Raw genomic sequence first — 17,969 nt, 5'->3', positions numbered from 1 at the left:
TCTGATCCTAAACCTGATCCCACCTCTGATCCTAAACCCGAGCCCACCTCTGATCCTAAACCTCATCCCACCTCTGATCCTAAACCTGAGCCCACCTCTGAGCCCACCTCTGATCCTAAACCTGAGCCCACCTCTGAGCCCACCTCTGATCCTAAACCTGATCCCACTTCTGATCCTAAACCTGAGCCCACCTCTGATCCTAAAACTGATCCTAAACCTGAACCTAAACCTGATCCCACCTCTGAACCTAAACCTGATCCCACCTCTGATCCTAAACCTGTGATCCTAAACCTGATCCCACCTCTGATCCTAAACCTGAGCCCACCTCTGATCCTAAACCTGAGCCCACCTCTGATCCTAAACCTGATCCTAAACCTGAACCTAAACCTGATCCCACCTCTGATCCTAAACCTGAACCTAAACCTGATCCTAAACCTGAACCTAAACCTGATCCCACCTCTGACCCTAAACCTGATCCCACCTCTGAACCTAAACCTGATCCCACCTCTGATCCTAAACCTGTGATCCTAAACCTGATCCCACCTCTGATCCTAAACCTGATTCCCCCTCTGATCCTAAACCTGATCCCACCTCTGATCCTAAACCTGATCCCACTTCTGATCCTAAACCTGAACCTAAACCTGATCCCACTTCTGATCCTAAACCTGAGCCCACCTCTGATCCTAAACCTGATCCCACCTCTGATCCTAAACCTGATCCCACCTCTGACCCTAAACCTGATCCCACCTCTGAACCTAAACCTGATCCCACCTCTGATCCTAAACCTGTGATCCTAAACCTGATCCCACCTCTGATCCTAAACCTGATTCCCCCTCTGATCCTAAACCTGATCCCACCTCTGATCCTAAACCTGATCCCACTTCTGATCCTAAACCTGAACCTAAACCTGATCCCACTTCTGATCCTAAACCTGATCCCACCTCTGATCCTAAACCCGAGCCCACCTCTGATCCTAAACCTCATCCCACCTCTGATCCTAAACCTGAGCCCACCTCTGATCCTAAACCTGAGCCCACCTCTGATCCTAAACCTGATCCTAAACCTGAACCTAAACCTGATCCCACCTCTGAACCTAAACCTGATCCCACCTCTGACCCTAAACCTGATCCCACCTCTGAACCTAAACCTGATCCCACCTCTGACCCTAAACCTGATCCCACCTCTGAACCTAAACCTGATCCCACCTCTGATCCTAAACCTGAACCTAAACCTGATCCCACCTCTGATCCTAAACCTGATCCCACCTCTGATCCTAAACCACTGCCTATCAGAAAATCCCCTTCACGGTCCCTGGTCCCTGGTCCCTGGTCCCTGGTCCCTGGTCCCTGGTCCCTGGTCCCTGGTCCCTGGTCCCTGGTCCCTGGCTTTTAACCATGTTTGAGATTCTGCGCCGGCTGTGATTGTTGTTTTACTGTATTTGACTGTTTTACTGCTTTGGGGCAGTGGTGCTTGCCAACCTCGTGTCCCCCCACAGAGGCACGGAGATGCCAGACTTTTATTAAATGAAATGAAAACTAAACTGAAACACCACACGCAGACTCACTGCCTCGTTCAGGCTGTTCCGTGGGTCTCTGCTCTTCACTACCACTCTGTCTCTAAGCACCTGATGTGAACCAGGTGTGCTGCCACATGTTTGATTGGAGTTATTATTAGTCTATCATGTGAAGCACTTTGGCTTCAGCCGCAGCTGTTTAGGTCACGTTTACACGACGTTTACACGACGTTTCACCGACAACACCTAATCCATTAAAAAAAAACATCTGTATGGACTGATGCTGTATCGGATGCTATCAGGGTCTCAACTATAAAACTACTGATCTGGACCATATAACTAATATACGGACTGCGAGTTATACCACTATGGGTCCACCATGTTTGTTTACAAGTGCATGAGCAGAAGGAAGGGGAGGGAGGGGGAGAGATGAGCGTTCGCTGTAACAGCGCTCCATAGCCTGGGGCAGACTCTGCAGCAGGGACTAGTGACTGTGAAACAATCGTTCCACCTCGGGAGCCGGTTTACAAACTTTGTGGACAAAGTGGATCCACACACTAGTGTTGTGTAAACAGACCCCCCAGAAGTGAAGAACGTTTTGCGGATACACTCCTATTCGTTGTCGTGGAAGCGGGGCCTTAAAGTGCTTTATAGATAAAGCTGACTTGATTTGACCTCAACCTGATTCCACTTCTGATCCCACCTTCTAGTCCACTTCTGATCCCACCTTCTAGTCCACTTCTGATCCCACCTTCTAGTCCACTTCTGAACCCACCTTCTAGTCCACTTCTGATCCCACCTTCTAGTCCACTTCTGAACCCACCTTCTAGTCCACTTCTGAACCCACCTTCTATCTGACCCCACCTTCTAGTCCACTTCTGAACCCACCTTCTAGTCCACTTCTGAACCCACCTTCTATCTGATCCCACCTTCTAGTCCACTTCTGATCCCACCTTCTAGTCCACTTCTGATCCCACCTTCTAGTCCACTTCTGAACCCACCTTCTAGTCCACTTCTGATCCCACCTTCTAGTCCACTTCTGAACCCACCTTCTAGTCCACTTCTGAACCCACCTTCTAGTCCACTTCTGAACCCACCTTCTAGTCCACTTCTGATCCCACCTTCTAGTCCACTTCTGAACCCACCTTCTAGTCCACTTCTGAACCCACCTTCTATCTGAACCCACCTTCTAGTCCACTTCTGAACCCACCTTCTAGTCCACTTCTGAACCCACCTTCTATCTGATCCCACCTTCTAGTCCACTTCTGAACCCACCTTCTAGTCCACTTCTGAACCCACCTTCTATCTGATCCCACCTTCTAGTCCACTTCTGAACCCACCTTCTATCTGATCCCACCTTCTAGTCCACTTCTGAACCCACCTTCTAGTCCACTTCTGAACCCACCTTCTATCTGATCCCACCTTCTAGTCCACTTCTGATCCCACCTTCTAGTCCACTTCTGAACCCACCTTCTAGTCCACTTCTGAACCCACCTTCTAGTCCACTTCTGATCCCACCTTCTAGTCCACTTCTGAACCCACCTTCTAGTCCACTTCTGAACCCACCTTCTATCTGATCCCACCTTCTAGTCCACTTCTGAACCCACCTTCTAGTCCACTTCTGAACCCACCTTCTATCTGAACCCACCTTCTAGTCCACTTCTGAACATACCTTCTAGTCCACTTCTGAACCCACCTTCTATCTGATCCCACCTTCTAGTCCACTTCTGAACCCACCTTCTAGTCCACTTCTGAACCCACCTTCTATCTGATCCCACCTTCTAGTCCACTTCTGAACCCACCTTCTAGTCCACTTCTGAACCCACCTTCTATCTGATCCCACCTTCTAGTCCACTTCTGAACCCACCTTCTAGTCCACTTCTGAACCCACCTTCTATCTGATCCCACCTTCTAGTCCACTTCTGATCCCACCTTCTAGTCCACTTCTGAACCCACCTTCTAGTCCACTTCTGATCCCACCTTCTAGTCCACTTCTGATCCCACCTTCTAGTCCACTTCTGATCCCACCTTCTAGTCCACATTGTGTTCAGCATCTGTTAGGACCCGGCTGTGCTAAGAGGAGGATGTAGATGGAGGAAGTAACAATAACCAAATGAGTTGGGCTGAAGTTATTGGTAGTTGTCACATTTACAATAATCCAACAGAACCCAAAGACACAATATTTCAACAAAGAAGGGTCAAACAGGTAATGCTCCATAACTCTACTATGGTTGATGTAATATAATAAAAAGGCAGCTTCTTCACTAGAAGGCCGTGAACGAAAACAAACTGGCTCCCTGTTCATCTTAGGATTGATTTTAAAATTCTTTTATTTGTTTTTAAATGCCTTCATGGCCCCGCCCTCAGTATTTGTCCTGCTCCGGCCGTCCACTCCCTCGCTCTCTCAGGGCGGCAGGTCAGTCATTGTTGTTTGTCCCTCAGACCAACAGGAAGCAGAGCGGTGATCACACCTTTTCAGTCGGAATGACTTTCCTCTGCACATCAAACAGGCCGACTCACTTCCTGTTTTTTAAACCTCTCTAAAAACACACTTTTTCTCTTTGGCTTTTAACTCAGTCTGACAGGTTGACTTCTATTGTTTTAACAGTTTTAGTTATTTTTATTGTTGCTTTATAAATAAAGTTGGGTTGAGCTGAGCTTCTTCACTAGAAGACCGTGAACTAAGGTTTCAACTAACACAAATTCAATAAACAAGAGAGCGGCAACAATGGAAACAAACAAAACCCAGAATTAACAGCTGGTGCATCTCCAAACTGTTGTACGGTGGGTCCTGTTGACCAAAGCTTGAGTCACGTGTGGATATCCAAAGGTTAGAGTGGAGGCGAGTTCAAAAGATCACACAGCAAGGTTCTCTGGACAGACTGAACACTCTGGGCAGACTGAACACTCTGGGCAGACTGAACACTCTGAACAGACTGGGCAGACTTAACACTCTGGGCAGACTGAACACTCTGGGCAGACTGAACACACTGGGCAGACTGAACACTCTGGGCAGACTGAACACTCTGGGCAGACAGAACACACTGAACACACTAGGCAGACTGAACACTCTGGGCAGACTGAACACTCTGGGCAGACAGAACACACTGAACACACTGGGCAGACTGAACACTATGGGCAGACAGAACACACTGAACACACTGGGCAGACTGAACACTCTGGGCAGACTGAACACACTGAACACACTGGGCAGACTGGGCAGACTGAACACTCTGGGCAGACTGAACAGACTGAACACACTGGGCAGACTGAACAGACTGAACACACTCCTCCTGCATCAGCCGCCTTCAGGAGTCTGCTGGAGCTGTTAAATGGCCTCAGCTGGTGGGCGGAGCCGAGCCAATCAGCAGTTATCCTCCAATCAGAGTGCTCCAATCAGGACAGGAGGAGGAGGAAGAGGGTGAGGAGACCGCCTGTCAATCAGCACACTAGAGCAGGGCTTCATTACTACAACACAGTGGTCTGCAGCTGTGGAGCTACAGGTGACTCTACAGCTCCTCCAGTGACTCTACAGCTCTTCTAATGATGACAGCTCCTTTAGTGACTCCACAGCTCCTCTAGTGACTCTACAGCTCCTTTAGTGACTCCACAGCTCCTCTAGTGACTCCACAGCTCCTCTAGTGACTCTACAGCTCCTCTAATGATGACAGCTCCTTTAGTGACTCCACAGCTCCTCTAGTGACTCTACAGCTCCTTTAGTGACTCCACAGCTCCTCTAGTGACTCCACAGCTCCTCTAGTGACTCTACAGCTCCTCTAATGATGACAGCTCCTTTAGTGACTCCACAGCTCCTCTAGTGACTCTACAGCTCCTCTAATGACTCCACAGCTCCTCTAGTGACTCTACAGCTCCTCTAACAACTCTACAGCTCCTCCAGTGACTCTACAGCTCTTCTAATGATGACAGCTCCTTTAGTGACTCCACAGCTCCTCTAGTGACTCTACAGCTCCTCTGATGACTCCACAGCTCCTCTAGTGACTCTACAGCTCCTCTAACAACTCTACAGCTCCTCCAGTGACTCTACAGCTCTTCTAATGATGACAGCTCCTTTAGTGACTCCACAGCTCCTCTAGTGACTCTACAGCTCCTCTAATGACTCCACAGCTCCTCTAGTGACTCTACAGCTCCTCTAACAACTCTACAGCTCCTCCAGTGACTCTACAGCTCCTCTAATGGCTCTACAGCTCCTCTAGTGACTCCACAGCTCCTCTAGTGACTCTACAGCTCCTCCAGTGACTCTACAGCTCCTCTAATGATGACAGCTCCTTTAGTGACTCCACAGCTCCTCTAGTGACTCTACAGCTCCTCTAATGACTCCACAGCTCCTCTAGTGACTCTACAGCTCCTCTAACAACTCTACAGCTCCTCCAGTGACTCTACAGCTCCTCTAATGGCTCTACAGCTCCTCTAGTGACTCCACAGCTCCTCCAGTGACTCTACAGCTCCTCCAGTGACTCTACAGCTCCTCTAGTGACTCTACAGCTCCTCTAACAACTCTACAGCTCCTCTAATGACTCCACAGCTCCTCTAGTGACTCTACAGCTCCTATGTAGTGACTCTACATCTTCGTTGTGACTCCATGAAGCTTTCACTAGAAAATAGAAAATGTGTCTAGTTTTTTTTAAGTCATTTGCATATCAGGTAAAATAGTTATAACTGTTATAGCCACTAATAACGGTCAAAATGGCAGAAGAAGCTAAAACACAAAAACTGCAAAACTGATAAACTAATTAAAAACAATTTATTAAGGCGGATATTGAATAGAAATAAGAAAAAAGAATAGAACAGAAAAGCAGAGAAAAAAAGCATCAAATCAGATTCAAAATGGGCAAAGGAAATAATTCAACTGCTAAAATCACTAATAAAGCTAAATTTGTAGTAATGACTCAAGAAACTATGATTTTTGGGGAGGCATTGGTAAAACTGCTCACATCAACAGGATTTTAGCCTAAAAAGATTCTCAATGGTTTCAAAACTGAATCCAGAATTCAATTTTAATTAATTGCAATTAATCACATAGTTTTTCTACTGAAGACTGAAGCTTGTAATGATATTGATTCAGGGAAAACTAATTTTATAACGTTCCTTTGGCTTTGCATGAAACTGTTTCTCTCCAAGATCAGCAAAATAATAAAAACATTAATTAATTATTAATATCTAACATAAGTCTGGATTTTGTTACAGTGCAGCTCCACCACTTTGAGGATTTGAATATTTCTGGAAACAAAGTTATAAACTTATTACATGAACAAAGTGGCAATAATATACTGTAATATCCACACACACACACACACACACACACACACACACACACACACACACACACACACACACACACACACACACACACACACACACACACACACACACACACACACACACACACACACACACACACACACACACACACACGAGAGCCAGGGAAAGAGACAAAGAGGAGAAATTAATATTTTACCAGTATTTCCTCCAGCTTTAGCAGTTTGGAGGCTCCTGGTCAGCCAACATGGCAACCTGCTGTTTTGCTGCAGAATTACTTCTGTGGTCGTTAAATTGGGCTTTACAAAGTATAGCTAGTGATTTTCACTTTCTTAATCAGCCGTCAGATAACATTTTAAAGTGAAACTTTCTGCTTTAATATTATTCCACTAGGTATTATGTTCCTCTGTAGTCACAGAGCTGCGCCCAGAGACGCTGCACATGCTGCTGGAGTAAGGGAGTAAAAAAACTAAAAAACTAAACAAACCGGAAGTAAACAAAACTGCGTTAATTCCGTACCAATTAAACATTTCAAATCAGTTAATTAAATTAACGCATTATTTTTGACAGCACTAATATATATATGGGGAGGTGTTCCGGGCATGTCCCTCCGGTAGGAGGCCTCGGGGCAGACCTAGGACACGCTGGAGGGACTATGTCTCTCGGCTGGCCTGGGAAGGCCTTGGGGTCCCACTGGAAGAGCTGGAGGACGTGTCTGGGACAGTCTGGACATCCCTGCTGAGACTGCTGCCTCCACGACCCGGCCCCGGATAAGCGGTGGACAATGGCTGGATATATGTATATATATATATATATATATATATATATATATATATACTTCAATTCTATTTATGTTGCAAGAACTTGCCCCTGCAAGTATTTCTATTCTATTACTGTGTGTCTGTGGGTGTGTGGGTGTGGTAAAAGTCAAAATTCCGCTGGCATGTTAATTCTCCCTCCTCACTGCACTGGAATGAAACGCCTGGCAGCCTTTACAGAGTCTCAGTTTCCTGCTCCATGGAGCAACCTGAAGCGTGAAGAGGATTTACTCTCCTATCTTTCTGTGGCAGAGCAGCTCAGAAGCTGCTTGAACCGGTCATACACCGGATCAGCAGCTCACATGTGACGTGTGTGTGTGTGTGACGGTTTATTTCCTCATTCCAGGCTGGTACAATCGTCTGTACATCCACTTCACTCTGCGGCGGCACATCTTCTTCTTCCTGCTGCAGACCTACTTCCCTGCAACGCTCATGGTCATGCTGTCCTGGGTGTCGTTCTGGATCGACCGCCGGGCTGTCCCCGCCAGAGTGCCCCTCGGTACCGTAGCACTACCTCTACACTGTTCAGTCGATCAACGTGACCAGCATCATTTTCACCGTGACACCCTGGCGTCAGCTCCACTGAGATTGACAAAAGTCAAGGTCACCTCTTATTAAATATCCTGCATACTTGCAGATGCCAGAAACTCCACTGGTGTGCTGGTCTGATGCTCTGCCATCAGTGGATTTCATCAAATTTGTGTTTTACCAACTGAAATGAAATATTTTAGATCAATGGTGCTCTTCTTATATTAAGAATGCGTAGTTTTGCCAAATGTAATTGGTAAACAAATTCAAAGTTTTTCTACAAAACAAACCTGGTGTGAATTCTCAGTAGCTAAAATGTTAAACTGAGAAAAGAACAAATGTGAGAGCAGCTTTTTCTCTCTGATGTAGTTTTGTGAACCAAACGATGACGAAAGAACAAAAGTGTGTGTTTGTGTCCCGCAGGCATCACCACAGTGCTGACCATGTCCACCATCATCACCGGGGTCAACGCCTCCATGCCCCGGGTCTCCTACATCAAGGCCGTGGACATTTACCTCTGGGTCAGCTTCGTCTTTGTCTTCCTGTCGGTGATCGAGTACGCAGCAGTGAACTACCTGTCCACGGTGCAGGAGAGGAAAGAGAGGAAGCTGAGGGAAAGAGTCAGTACTTCATTCTTCTCTTGTTTGCTTCATCATATTTCACCTCTGGAGGCTCCAACACTAATTACAATTTGGGCATGAAATAAAGTCAGTTTAAGTAGCTGCTATTCCTAGTTTGTTCATTGATTAGCATCAAATCCACAAATTATTTACCTTCTACTTACTATAATTATTTATAAACTGCAGTAAACGTATACATCTCTGTAAAGTAGTCATACTTCTGTGCAGTGAAACATACTTTGTTTGTTTGTGGCTCCTGGGCTGAAAACCAGTCTGACCATGTAGATTTTACTCTTATTCCTTGTGAATTGGAGCTCAATTTATTTTCCAACTCATAAATTCAAAACGTGAACATGTAGGCTAAAATGTTGGATCCAATTCATCCCTGTGTAGACAAACCATCTGTTCCTCACTGTTTACATTCATGTGCACTGCTCAGAAGAATAAAGGGAACACGATAACAACACATCCTAGATCTCAATTAAGGAAATATTGCAGTTGATCTTTATCTTATTCAATCTTTATTCAATATATAGTAGAGTGCGTTGAGAACAAAATAACATAAAAATGATAAATGTAAATGTAACTCAAAATCAAAATTATTCTCTCATGGAGGTCTGGATTTGGAATCATACTCAAAATAAAAGTGGAGAATCACATTGCAGGCTGATCCATCGTCAGCGAAAGTTCCTCCAGACAAGTCCAAATGAGGCTCAGTAGTGTGTGTGGCCTCCCTTCAATGCCTGCATGGGCATGCTTCTGATGATGCTCTGGATAATGCTCTGGATAATGCTCTGGACACTGTGCTGGGAGACACAGTGAACCTTGCCAAAGCTCACATTGATGTACCATCGTGGATGAGTTGCTCAACCTGAGCAACTAGTGTTGGTTGTAGACTCGCCTCCTGCTGCCTCCAGGACTGGGAACACTAACAACATTCACAAGTGACCAAAACATCAGCCAGGAACCAGGAGAACAGCGGAATGGTTTGTGGTCACCACCTGCTGAACCTCCTTTAGAGGAGTTGTCTTACTAATTGCCTCTCATTTCCACATGTTGTCTGTTTCACTTACACAACAACAGGTGAAATTGATTTACATCTCGTGTTGCTTCCTAACTGGACAGGTTGTTCTCTATAGAATAGAATAAAAACAACAATCCAAAATAATGTGTGCAGAACCTCCATATTACAGAATCTGGTTTTTCATAAAGATATAGAGTTTAGCTGCCGTAAGATCTTTTCTAAAGTAATATAGCTCATACAGTGGACATGTGTGCAGGGTGCGTATAGCGAACGGGTGGGGGTGGGGGGTGTTAACCATATGTGAACAGACAACTCGAGATACGGTCTTCAGAAATACGGTTTCCAGAAAATAATAAGTCAGAAAGTTAAAATGCCGTTTTCTAGATGACGGCTCTGGGTGATGCATTCAGGTGCTCGTTACGTGTCGGAATCTTTCGACATAGAATAGAATAGAATAGAATTTATTTATATAGCACCTTTCCCAGATATGAGTCACAAGGTGCTTATCAGCACTAATAACAGAAAAAATAAAATAAATAATGATGAAAAATTCAAATGAAATAAAACAGAGATAAGATCATTAAAAGTATAGAAGCAAGAAAAAAGAAAAGCATACATGGTTATACAGAAAAGTCAAATTGAGCAACATTGAGCAGCTACAAGACAGAAATGTCTTTAACGGCTTCATAAAAACACCACAGGAGTCGACACATCTCAGCTGAAGGGGAAGAGCATTCCACAGCTTTGGTTCCAGAGCTTCAGAGGCCCAGTCACCACGGGTTCTGAGCTCGGTGTGTGGAACCGTAAGCAGCATTTGTTGGCCAGACCTCAGCGTTCTATTTGGGGCAGATGGAGGAAGGAGGGTGGAGATATAAGACGGTGTTTGGCCATGTAGTGCTTTAAAAGTTAGCACTAGTATTTTAAAATGAACACGGAACGTTATCAGGAGCCAGTGAAGGGAGGAGAGGACGGGGGGGATGTGGGCTCTCCGGGTTGCTCCAGTTAAAAGATTAGCAGCTGCATTTTGGACGGTTTGAAGGCGGTTTAAAGATGACTGATTTAAACAGGTAAAAAGAGCGTTACAATAGTCTAAACTAGAGAGATAAAAGCATGTAAAATCATCTCCAGCTCCACCTTGGACACCATTCCTTTGGCTTGGCGATGTTACGCAGGTGGAAAAAGTCTCGAGACTATCTGTCCACCCAGTTATGTATTTCATATGTATGGGGAATGACCCCCCTGCTCGTCAGGGGACATGGATATTTCTTTAAGACACTCCGGCTTGCCCGGTCACGCCCCACAGGTCACCTACAAAGCACCTGTGTGGGCGGGAATTCATTGATTGTTTGATCTCCACTCAGTCAGGGTGCAGTCTGTCAATCCGTTCTACTCAGAAAGATGGTTACAGCATTTATCCGCTTACCTATTGTGGTTTGGAAGTCTGTGTGCGGGCAGCCTCCCTGGATTGTTGTTTCCTTACCCATTAGACTTGTTTCTTCTATAAAAGCCAGCCAGTTTCTGTGGCTGTGATCCCGATCCCGGCGTATCGCTGTGGTGCAGCTGACGCACTTGGTGGAGCCCGTGTTGAGCGCAGACTCTCGAGTTGGCTAACAGCGGGACTAAACTCCAGCCGGTCAGACTGGCGTCTCTCAAAGTTCCACCGACGTATTGCTGTGGCGTAGTTAATGCGTCCGGTGGTCTTCCCGCTGAGCTCACTGTGTCTCACTGCCGGCGACCCTGAAGTGTATTCCTGCTGCTGACTCACTCAGAAGTTGTCTGTGTTGTGTGCAAACCATTTTCTTCTCTCAGTCCCACACCAAGTCCCAATTTGTTCCTCTGTGTGAAGCAAGTGCTGTTTTACTAGCATAAGCTGACGGGGTGCTGCGGGCCGATCGTAAACAAGGAAGTGTGTTGCTCGAGACGCGTCACGCTTAGGCCCCGCCCCCTTAAAAAAAAGTGGGATTGTACAGGCAGCTATGGCTGGCCACCAGGGACATCTTTGTGTGGGTTGTGGTATTTCTATGCCTTTGGAGGATGGACATGACGTGTGTGTTATGCTGAGGTCACCAACATGCAATGTTCTCAGAGGAGAGTCCACAGTCCTGTATGGACTGCTTTATCATGCCTGCATGCACAAGAGAGGCCCACAGCCGGGCTTTCGCTGTAAAACGTGCAGGTTTCCCTCTTCCTGCAATTCCCAGTGGGGAAACTAAAAGAAGGGTGGAGCCTACAAGAGGTAGGGGGAAGTGTTCAGGGCCATGGCAGGTTACCCTTCTTTCCCCTGTTATCGAGCCTATATCAGTCCGTCCTCATACTAGCCCCCTTTCTCCCCCGACTCCGGAGGTGGAGGAGGAGGAAGAAGGGGAGGGCGTGGATGTGGAGAGTATCTTCTCTTCTAAAGAAGGTGACTGCTCTTGTGAGCAGGAAATGGCGGGAACCACCTCTAGAGGTGGGGGAGCCTACCGCTTTGAGGAGGTTATTGGCAGGGCAACCAGGGCTCTGGGCATTGCCCTCGCTGAGAAACTTGGGGTGCCCTCCTCCCGGTTTGAGGAGGCTGGAGAGGCACCCACTACACCAATACGAGTGCCTCTTCTGCCTGATTTTAAGGAGCTAGTGTGCGAACAATTCAGTGCACCGATTACACGCAGGTGGTTTGCACCATGTCGGACACTGTCTAACATGTGAGCAAATTGCCTGTGGGCCACTCCCCACTGTGGATCCAGCTCTCACACCAGTGGTCTCTCCTCCAGCTCTGTCCTAGTGTAGGGCGACCTGCACTAGCAAGAATTGCAGGAGCATGGATGGTCTGTTAGCAAAAATGCACCGGGCTATGGCTGCACAGACCAGACTGGCTAACAGTGGAGCCCTTTACCTCTGTCACCTGTCTCTGCAGCTACAAGATGGTTCTCAGGGATCCTGCTTTGTGGATGAGTTCCAGTCTGCTTCTTCTTGCCTCTCCTCTATTATGAAGGAGCAGGCAGTGGCTTCAGGCAGAGCTTTGGCTTCATTTTGGGTCACCTGTGGCTGTCTCAGTCTCAGGTCCAGCACGGGGATCGAGACTGTTTTCTGAAGCTGCCAGTGGATCCTCCAGCTGTATTTGGAGCAGACATAGCTAAGATGTTGCGGCAAGCTCAAGAAAGTCGCCGCTGTGCGAAAGAGCCTCGGTACCCAGGCCAACACCACATGCCCCACAATCGGAACCAGGGGACCTCAGGCTTGATCTGGAGGCCTCTCGCTACCACAGTACTCCCCATCAAGGAAGAACTATTGGAGCTTGGGGGTCCTCAAAGCGCCCCCCTCTGCCCTAACAGTTCATGGAAGCTAGCCAGCCAGTCTCTACTGTTAGTCCAACGCAGAGCGGTATGGCTAGCTCTGAGTGCGGACCTGTGGGTGGTGAAAACTATGTCCCATGGCTTACGCCTACAGTTTCGCCGCACACCGCCGGTTACAACATCAGCCACCTTCACCACAGTACACGACCGTCAGCATGCTCATATAGTACGAGAGGAGCTGAAAAAGAATAATAGAGAAAAAAAGCCTGCATATGCAGCCTGTCCAAAGGTGCCTGTTGAGAACAGGCCTTTGTCCACAGAAGTCCCACCGGACCCCAGTGGTAGTTTCTCGGGGACTCCACATTGCCCTTCGCTGGTGGAGGGAGTTGGCCAATATAGCAAAAGGGAGTACTCTCAGAGCTGTGATCTATCACCAGCTAGTCTTCACCAATGTGTCTCTAATAGGCTGGGGTGCTGTGCATGAAGGGTTGCGGGGTCAAAGGGCTCTGGACTGGCCATTGGGTAACCCAGCACATAAATGTAGTGGAATTGGAAGCTGTCTTACTCGCACTTAAGCAGTTCCTGCCAAGGTTGAGAAGCTACCACGTCATCGTCAGGACAGCCAGTATCGTGACTGCCGCATACATCAACAGGTAGGAGGGCTAGGTTCCCCTGCCCTTTGCAAGCTGGCAACCCAACTGTGGCAGTGGGCTCACCCACTCTTTTGCTCACTCGGGGCTATACATGTGCCAGGACTGTCAAACACAGCAGCGGACATCATGTCGAGAGGAGGCCCACATCCGGGGGAATGGAGCCTCCATCCTCAGGTATTCGAGGAGATTTGGCATCGCTTCGGCAGGGTAGTAGTCAACCTGTTTGCTTCGAGAGAGTCCACACATTGCCGACTCTTCTTCCCTCTCAGGAACGACCATCCACCTCTGCGATGGGATGCTCTGGCACACCAGTGCCCAAGGCTCTTTCCCCCTTTCGGTCTTCTCCCACCCCTCCTCCAAAGGATGAAGGTGGACATAGTAAAGCTGCTCTTTGTGGCTCCCCTGTGACCCCACATGCCATGGTTCTCAGAGATTCCACCTGTCTTCGGAAGGACCTACTGTCTCAGGCCAGCGGAACACTGTTCCTGTCATGTCCTGCTCCTCTGCAGCCTCATAGGAGGTTTATGGTGCTCCAGGTGTGTTTCCCTCTCCTCTGCATTTTTTCAGGTGGGCCTGCCAGGCGGTTGTGTTCAGAGAAGGGAGAGACACCTGGATTGGGCGCAGCTGCGGTTACCAGGTGGAGGTGGTTTCAGGATGAGAAGCTCCACTATTTAACTGGGCTCCTCACTCCACTCAATACGGGACAGTAAATTCTCAACAAGCTCACGCCACTCTGTTCGTAACAAACCAGCCTGAAGTCGGACACCAAAGATCCAGCTGGTAAAACCCGCTCTCCTCTCGCCGTCTCGACTGCTGCCCATCAGACTACAGCCGCAGTCTGCTCTGCTCTGTCGCGTCCCGCTCCACTTTCGGCTCCGATGCCCCCATGCTCTGGAAACACCCGACTCGACTGTCACCCTTCCCTGAACCTCCTCGGCGCCACGGACTTGTCTTGTCCAATTTGACTTGGCGCGGATCTGCTTCACGGGTGCTTCTGTTGGGAAGAGAGATGCCCCCCTCCGTTGGCTCTCAGCTTGACTCCGCTCCACTCCGATCCAGTCCGTGTCTTACCCCTCTCCAAACATTCTCCTTTGGAGGATCACCAAGAGAGAGGACTCAAGCCTTGTCATTATTTCAGTTTAAAATGAAAGACCCTTTGTTGACGTTCAATCTGCACTTGAGCCTCCGTCCACCCCCCGTAACAGTTCCACCCCTTCCCTGCAGGACTCAGACTGGTGGTCTAGCCCCTGAGAGGGACAGGCTTCTTGCCTTAGGCCTGTCCAAGCCTGTAGTCCAGACAATGGAGATCCACCAGGGCTGCTTATTTGTACCATTGGGGGGGTCACTTAGCCACAGCCCAGGAAATCATGTCATTTTTGCAATCACAGCTTGAGGCAGGAAGGTTTCCCGTTACCTTGCGAGGTATGGTCGCAGTGATTAAGGCTGTTCATATTGGTGAGTGCGCAGTTAGCAAAGACAGCTGTTGAAGGCAACCTTGATTTCGCGTTTTCTCAGAGGTTCCCAGAGACTTGCAGTACTCAGGGAAAAACCCTTGGTCCCTCCATGGGACTTAAGTATGGTCCTTATTGCACTTCAGCATCTCCCCTTCGAACCTCTTGGGGTGGCAGGGTTGAAATGGCTTTTGTTAAAGACTGCATTTCTGTTGGCGATAACCTCTGCTAGGAGAGTAATAGGGCTTTTCCACCAAATAGAACCAGGAGCTAATCCAGGGCCGGTGCCAGAGCCAGTTCTTAAATGAGCACCACCAAAGAACCGGTTCTTTTTCCACCGTTAACGGAGCCAGTGAGAGCCACGTCATGGCGTCACTCCAAAACGTGATGCGTCACGCAATAGCTGGTGGCTGCATGTTTGCATTCGCTGGTTGCTACATATTTAGTGTTATTAGTATTAGTTTATTGATATTAGTATTTATTGGTATTTATTATTAGTATTGGTTATTCATTTTAATCAGAACTTTGTCAGGTCCACTGAGGAACCCTCTGACCAACACAATACTGTACGATTCAATGCATTCTTTCTTCAAAGATATTATTTTGTCCGTATTGTTTGTTAATAACATGAAACAGCTGATCAGCTCCTTTATATTTCCTAAATATTGTGATTAAAGAAGCAAAAAAGATATTCCTAGAAATGTTAAAAGGCGTGTTAATAGTTCTGTTTAAAGCAACACAGACTTGATTCACACTCACGTATTTTACACACTCAAGTATTTTCAGGAGATGAATTAATGATGTACTTTTCCAATAAACAGATAAATAATTTAAATTTGGCTCACTTCCAGCAGCTCTGACTGCAGATTATTTGTGAGACTACAGCTCATGTGAGATGTTGCTATTCATCATCTGCCAACTGCAGCAGCATCTGTAGCCCAAATGCCCACGTCGTCCGAGGAACATTTCCAGCTCAAACGTCTTGAATGTCAGTGAAAAATGATAAACATTCAGTGAAGTCATGCTGTTCTTCCTCCTCTTACTGCCTGTTTCTTCTTGTTGCTAAGCTGCCGTGCACGTGTGGCATAGGAAACCCCGACGAGTTGATGATCGACCCCCAGATTACCGGCTACGGGTCCATGGACGTCAACACCACAGGGAATTATGGGATGCCAGAGAACGGCGGGCGCCAAGAACGGATTTTAGCCCAGGTGGCTCTGAATGACCCTCAGATAGCAAGACAAGTGAAGCCACCCAGAGGTTATGTGAACATCTGGATAGACACCCACGCAATAGATAAGTACTCCAGGGTGGTGTTTCCAGGAGCTTACATCCTCTTCAACATCATCTACTGGTCCATCTACTCTTAACCCGGGACACCCCACACCGGGCAACTTGGCAGGAGCAGCTTGCTGCTGCGGCATTGTCGTGGAGACAGAAACTCCTAAAAACACAAAAAGATGGGGGACATGTGGAAAAAGATGGGGGACAAGTGGAAAAAGATGGGGGACATGTGGAAAAAGATGGGGGACATGTGGAAAAAGATGGGGGACAAGTGGAAAAAGATGGGGGACATGTGGAAAAAGATGGGGGACATGTGGAAAAAGATGGAGGACCGGTGGAGAAATATGGAAGACCTTTGCCTTCTTGACCCAGCCACTTAAAACTGAAGAGCCACTGACACAGAACAGTGTTTCTAAGGCTCTTTTAGGTCTGTGAGGCTTCGTGACTGGAATGATGTCCTCAATCGTGTACACACACACACACACACACACACACACACACACACACACACACACACACATAGGTTATATATAGCTGTTAAGTCTTTATAAAAGATTTCAAAAATAGTTTTTCAAAGTATTGTTGATTCATGTATTAGTTTGAGTTATCAGAGAATGTGTTTGAAGATCAGTTAAATATTGTCATGGATCAGATTCAGCAGAAAGACATTTCTTGTTATTTCTTGTCGAACAGGCTGAGTTCATCTGTTTTCTAGTTGTTTTTTTCCTCTGAATTTATTGAACTTGAAAAGTTTATTGAAAAGTTTGTATCTCCGGAGAAAAACAGCCTGTGTCTTGTTATCAAAATGTGTAGAAGTTCTTCTTACAAACTGAGAATCGTTTGCATTTCTCTTTCTTTTTCCTCTGCCGTATGTTAGTATGATTTTTATGTTACATTTTCCTGTGAACTTGGTTTAAATCTGGTATTTTGCTATCTGTGAGTCGACAGAATTGAAATGAAATGAAAAAGCAAATTTTTTCACTTCATGAAAATTACAATTGTTTAGTAAAACCCAAACACAGTTTTTTTTATATCTTTTTCTTGATTTTGATATTACAAGCCTCTCTCCTCTGTTTCTGTTTGTGAGGCTTCTGGGTTCACTGTGACCTGTTAGATGTTAGTGTTTTTATTATATTTTTTGTCTTTTTGAGCTTTAAAATTTTTTTGATGAAGCAAATGTTCTATTCAAACATGCTTGGTGGTTTAAAGCACTTCAGTGAGTAGGCGTTCAGACATGAAAGAAAACGTGTTATATGTGAGGAAATGTTGAATAAATGTTTGTTTTTGGAAACATGAACTTCAATTGAGTTGATGTTACAGCCTGCACCTCAGCTGCCACATAGGGGCGCTGTTGCCTTGCATTGTGTTGTTTCCCACTCCTCCAGGTGGGCGTGTCGGCTGATTGTGGAAGCAGGGAGGCTGATGACCAGATTTAACTCACTGGGTGGAGCTGATTCTCCTGATGAGGACCCACACTACTCAAGTGGGCTTTTCACTCCACTCCATGCTGAGCCGTAGCACTGCAACAG

The 17,969-nt window shown here is 46.8% G+C and overlaps 1 protein-coding gene across 1 annotated transcript in view; it reads left to right on the top strand.

Annotated features, from left to right (window-relative positions):
* The window catches only part of LOC308120088 (gamma-aminobutyric acid receptor subunit rho-1-like), a 54,573-nt gene extending 36,838 nt beyond the window's left edge, over positions 1-17,735 (top strand). Inside the window, exons 8-10 of the mRNA XM_080480489.1 lie at positions 7,955-8,107; positions 8,560-8,756; positions 16,224-17,735. Of these exons, the coding sequence (XP_080336615.1) occupies positions 7,955-8,107; positions 8,560-8,756; positions 16,224-16,526 (653 nt within the window). The 3' untranslated portion in view covers positions 16,527-17,735. The remainder of the gene's footprint in view (positions 1-7,954; positions 8,108-8,559; positions 8,757-16,223) is intronic.
* The last annotated feature ends 234 nt before the right edge of the window (positions 17,736-17,969 follow it).

This window comes from Lipophrys pholis, assembly GCF_963383615.2.
Source record: "Lipophrys pholis genome assembly, chromosome: 14".
Taxonomy (NCBI): Eukaryota; Metazoa; Chordata; class Actinopteri; order Blenniiformes; family Blenniidae; genus Lipophrys; species Lipophrys pholis.
This window is presented reverse-complemented; position numbering and strand designations above follow the sequence as displayed.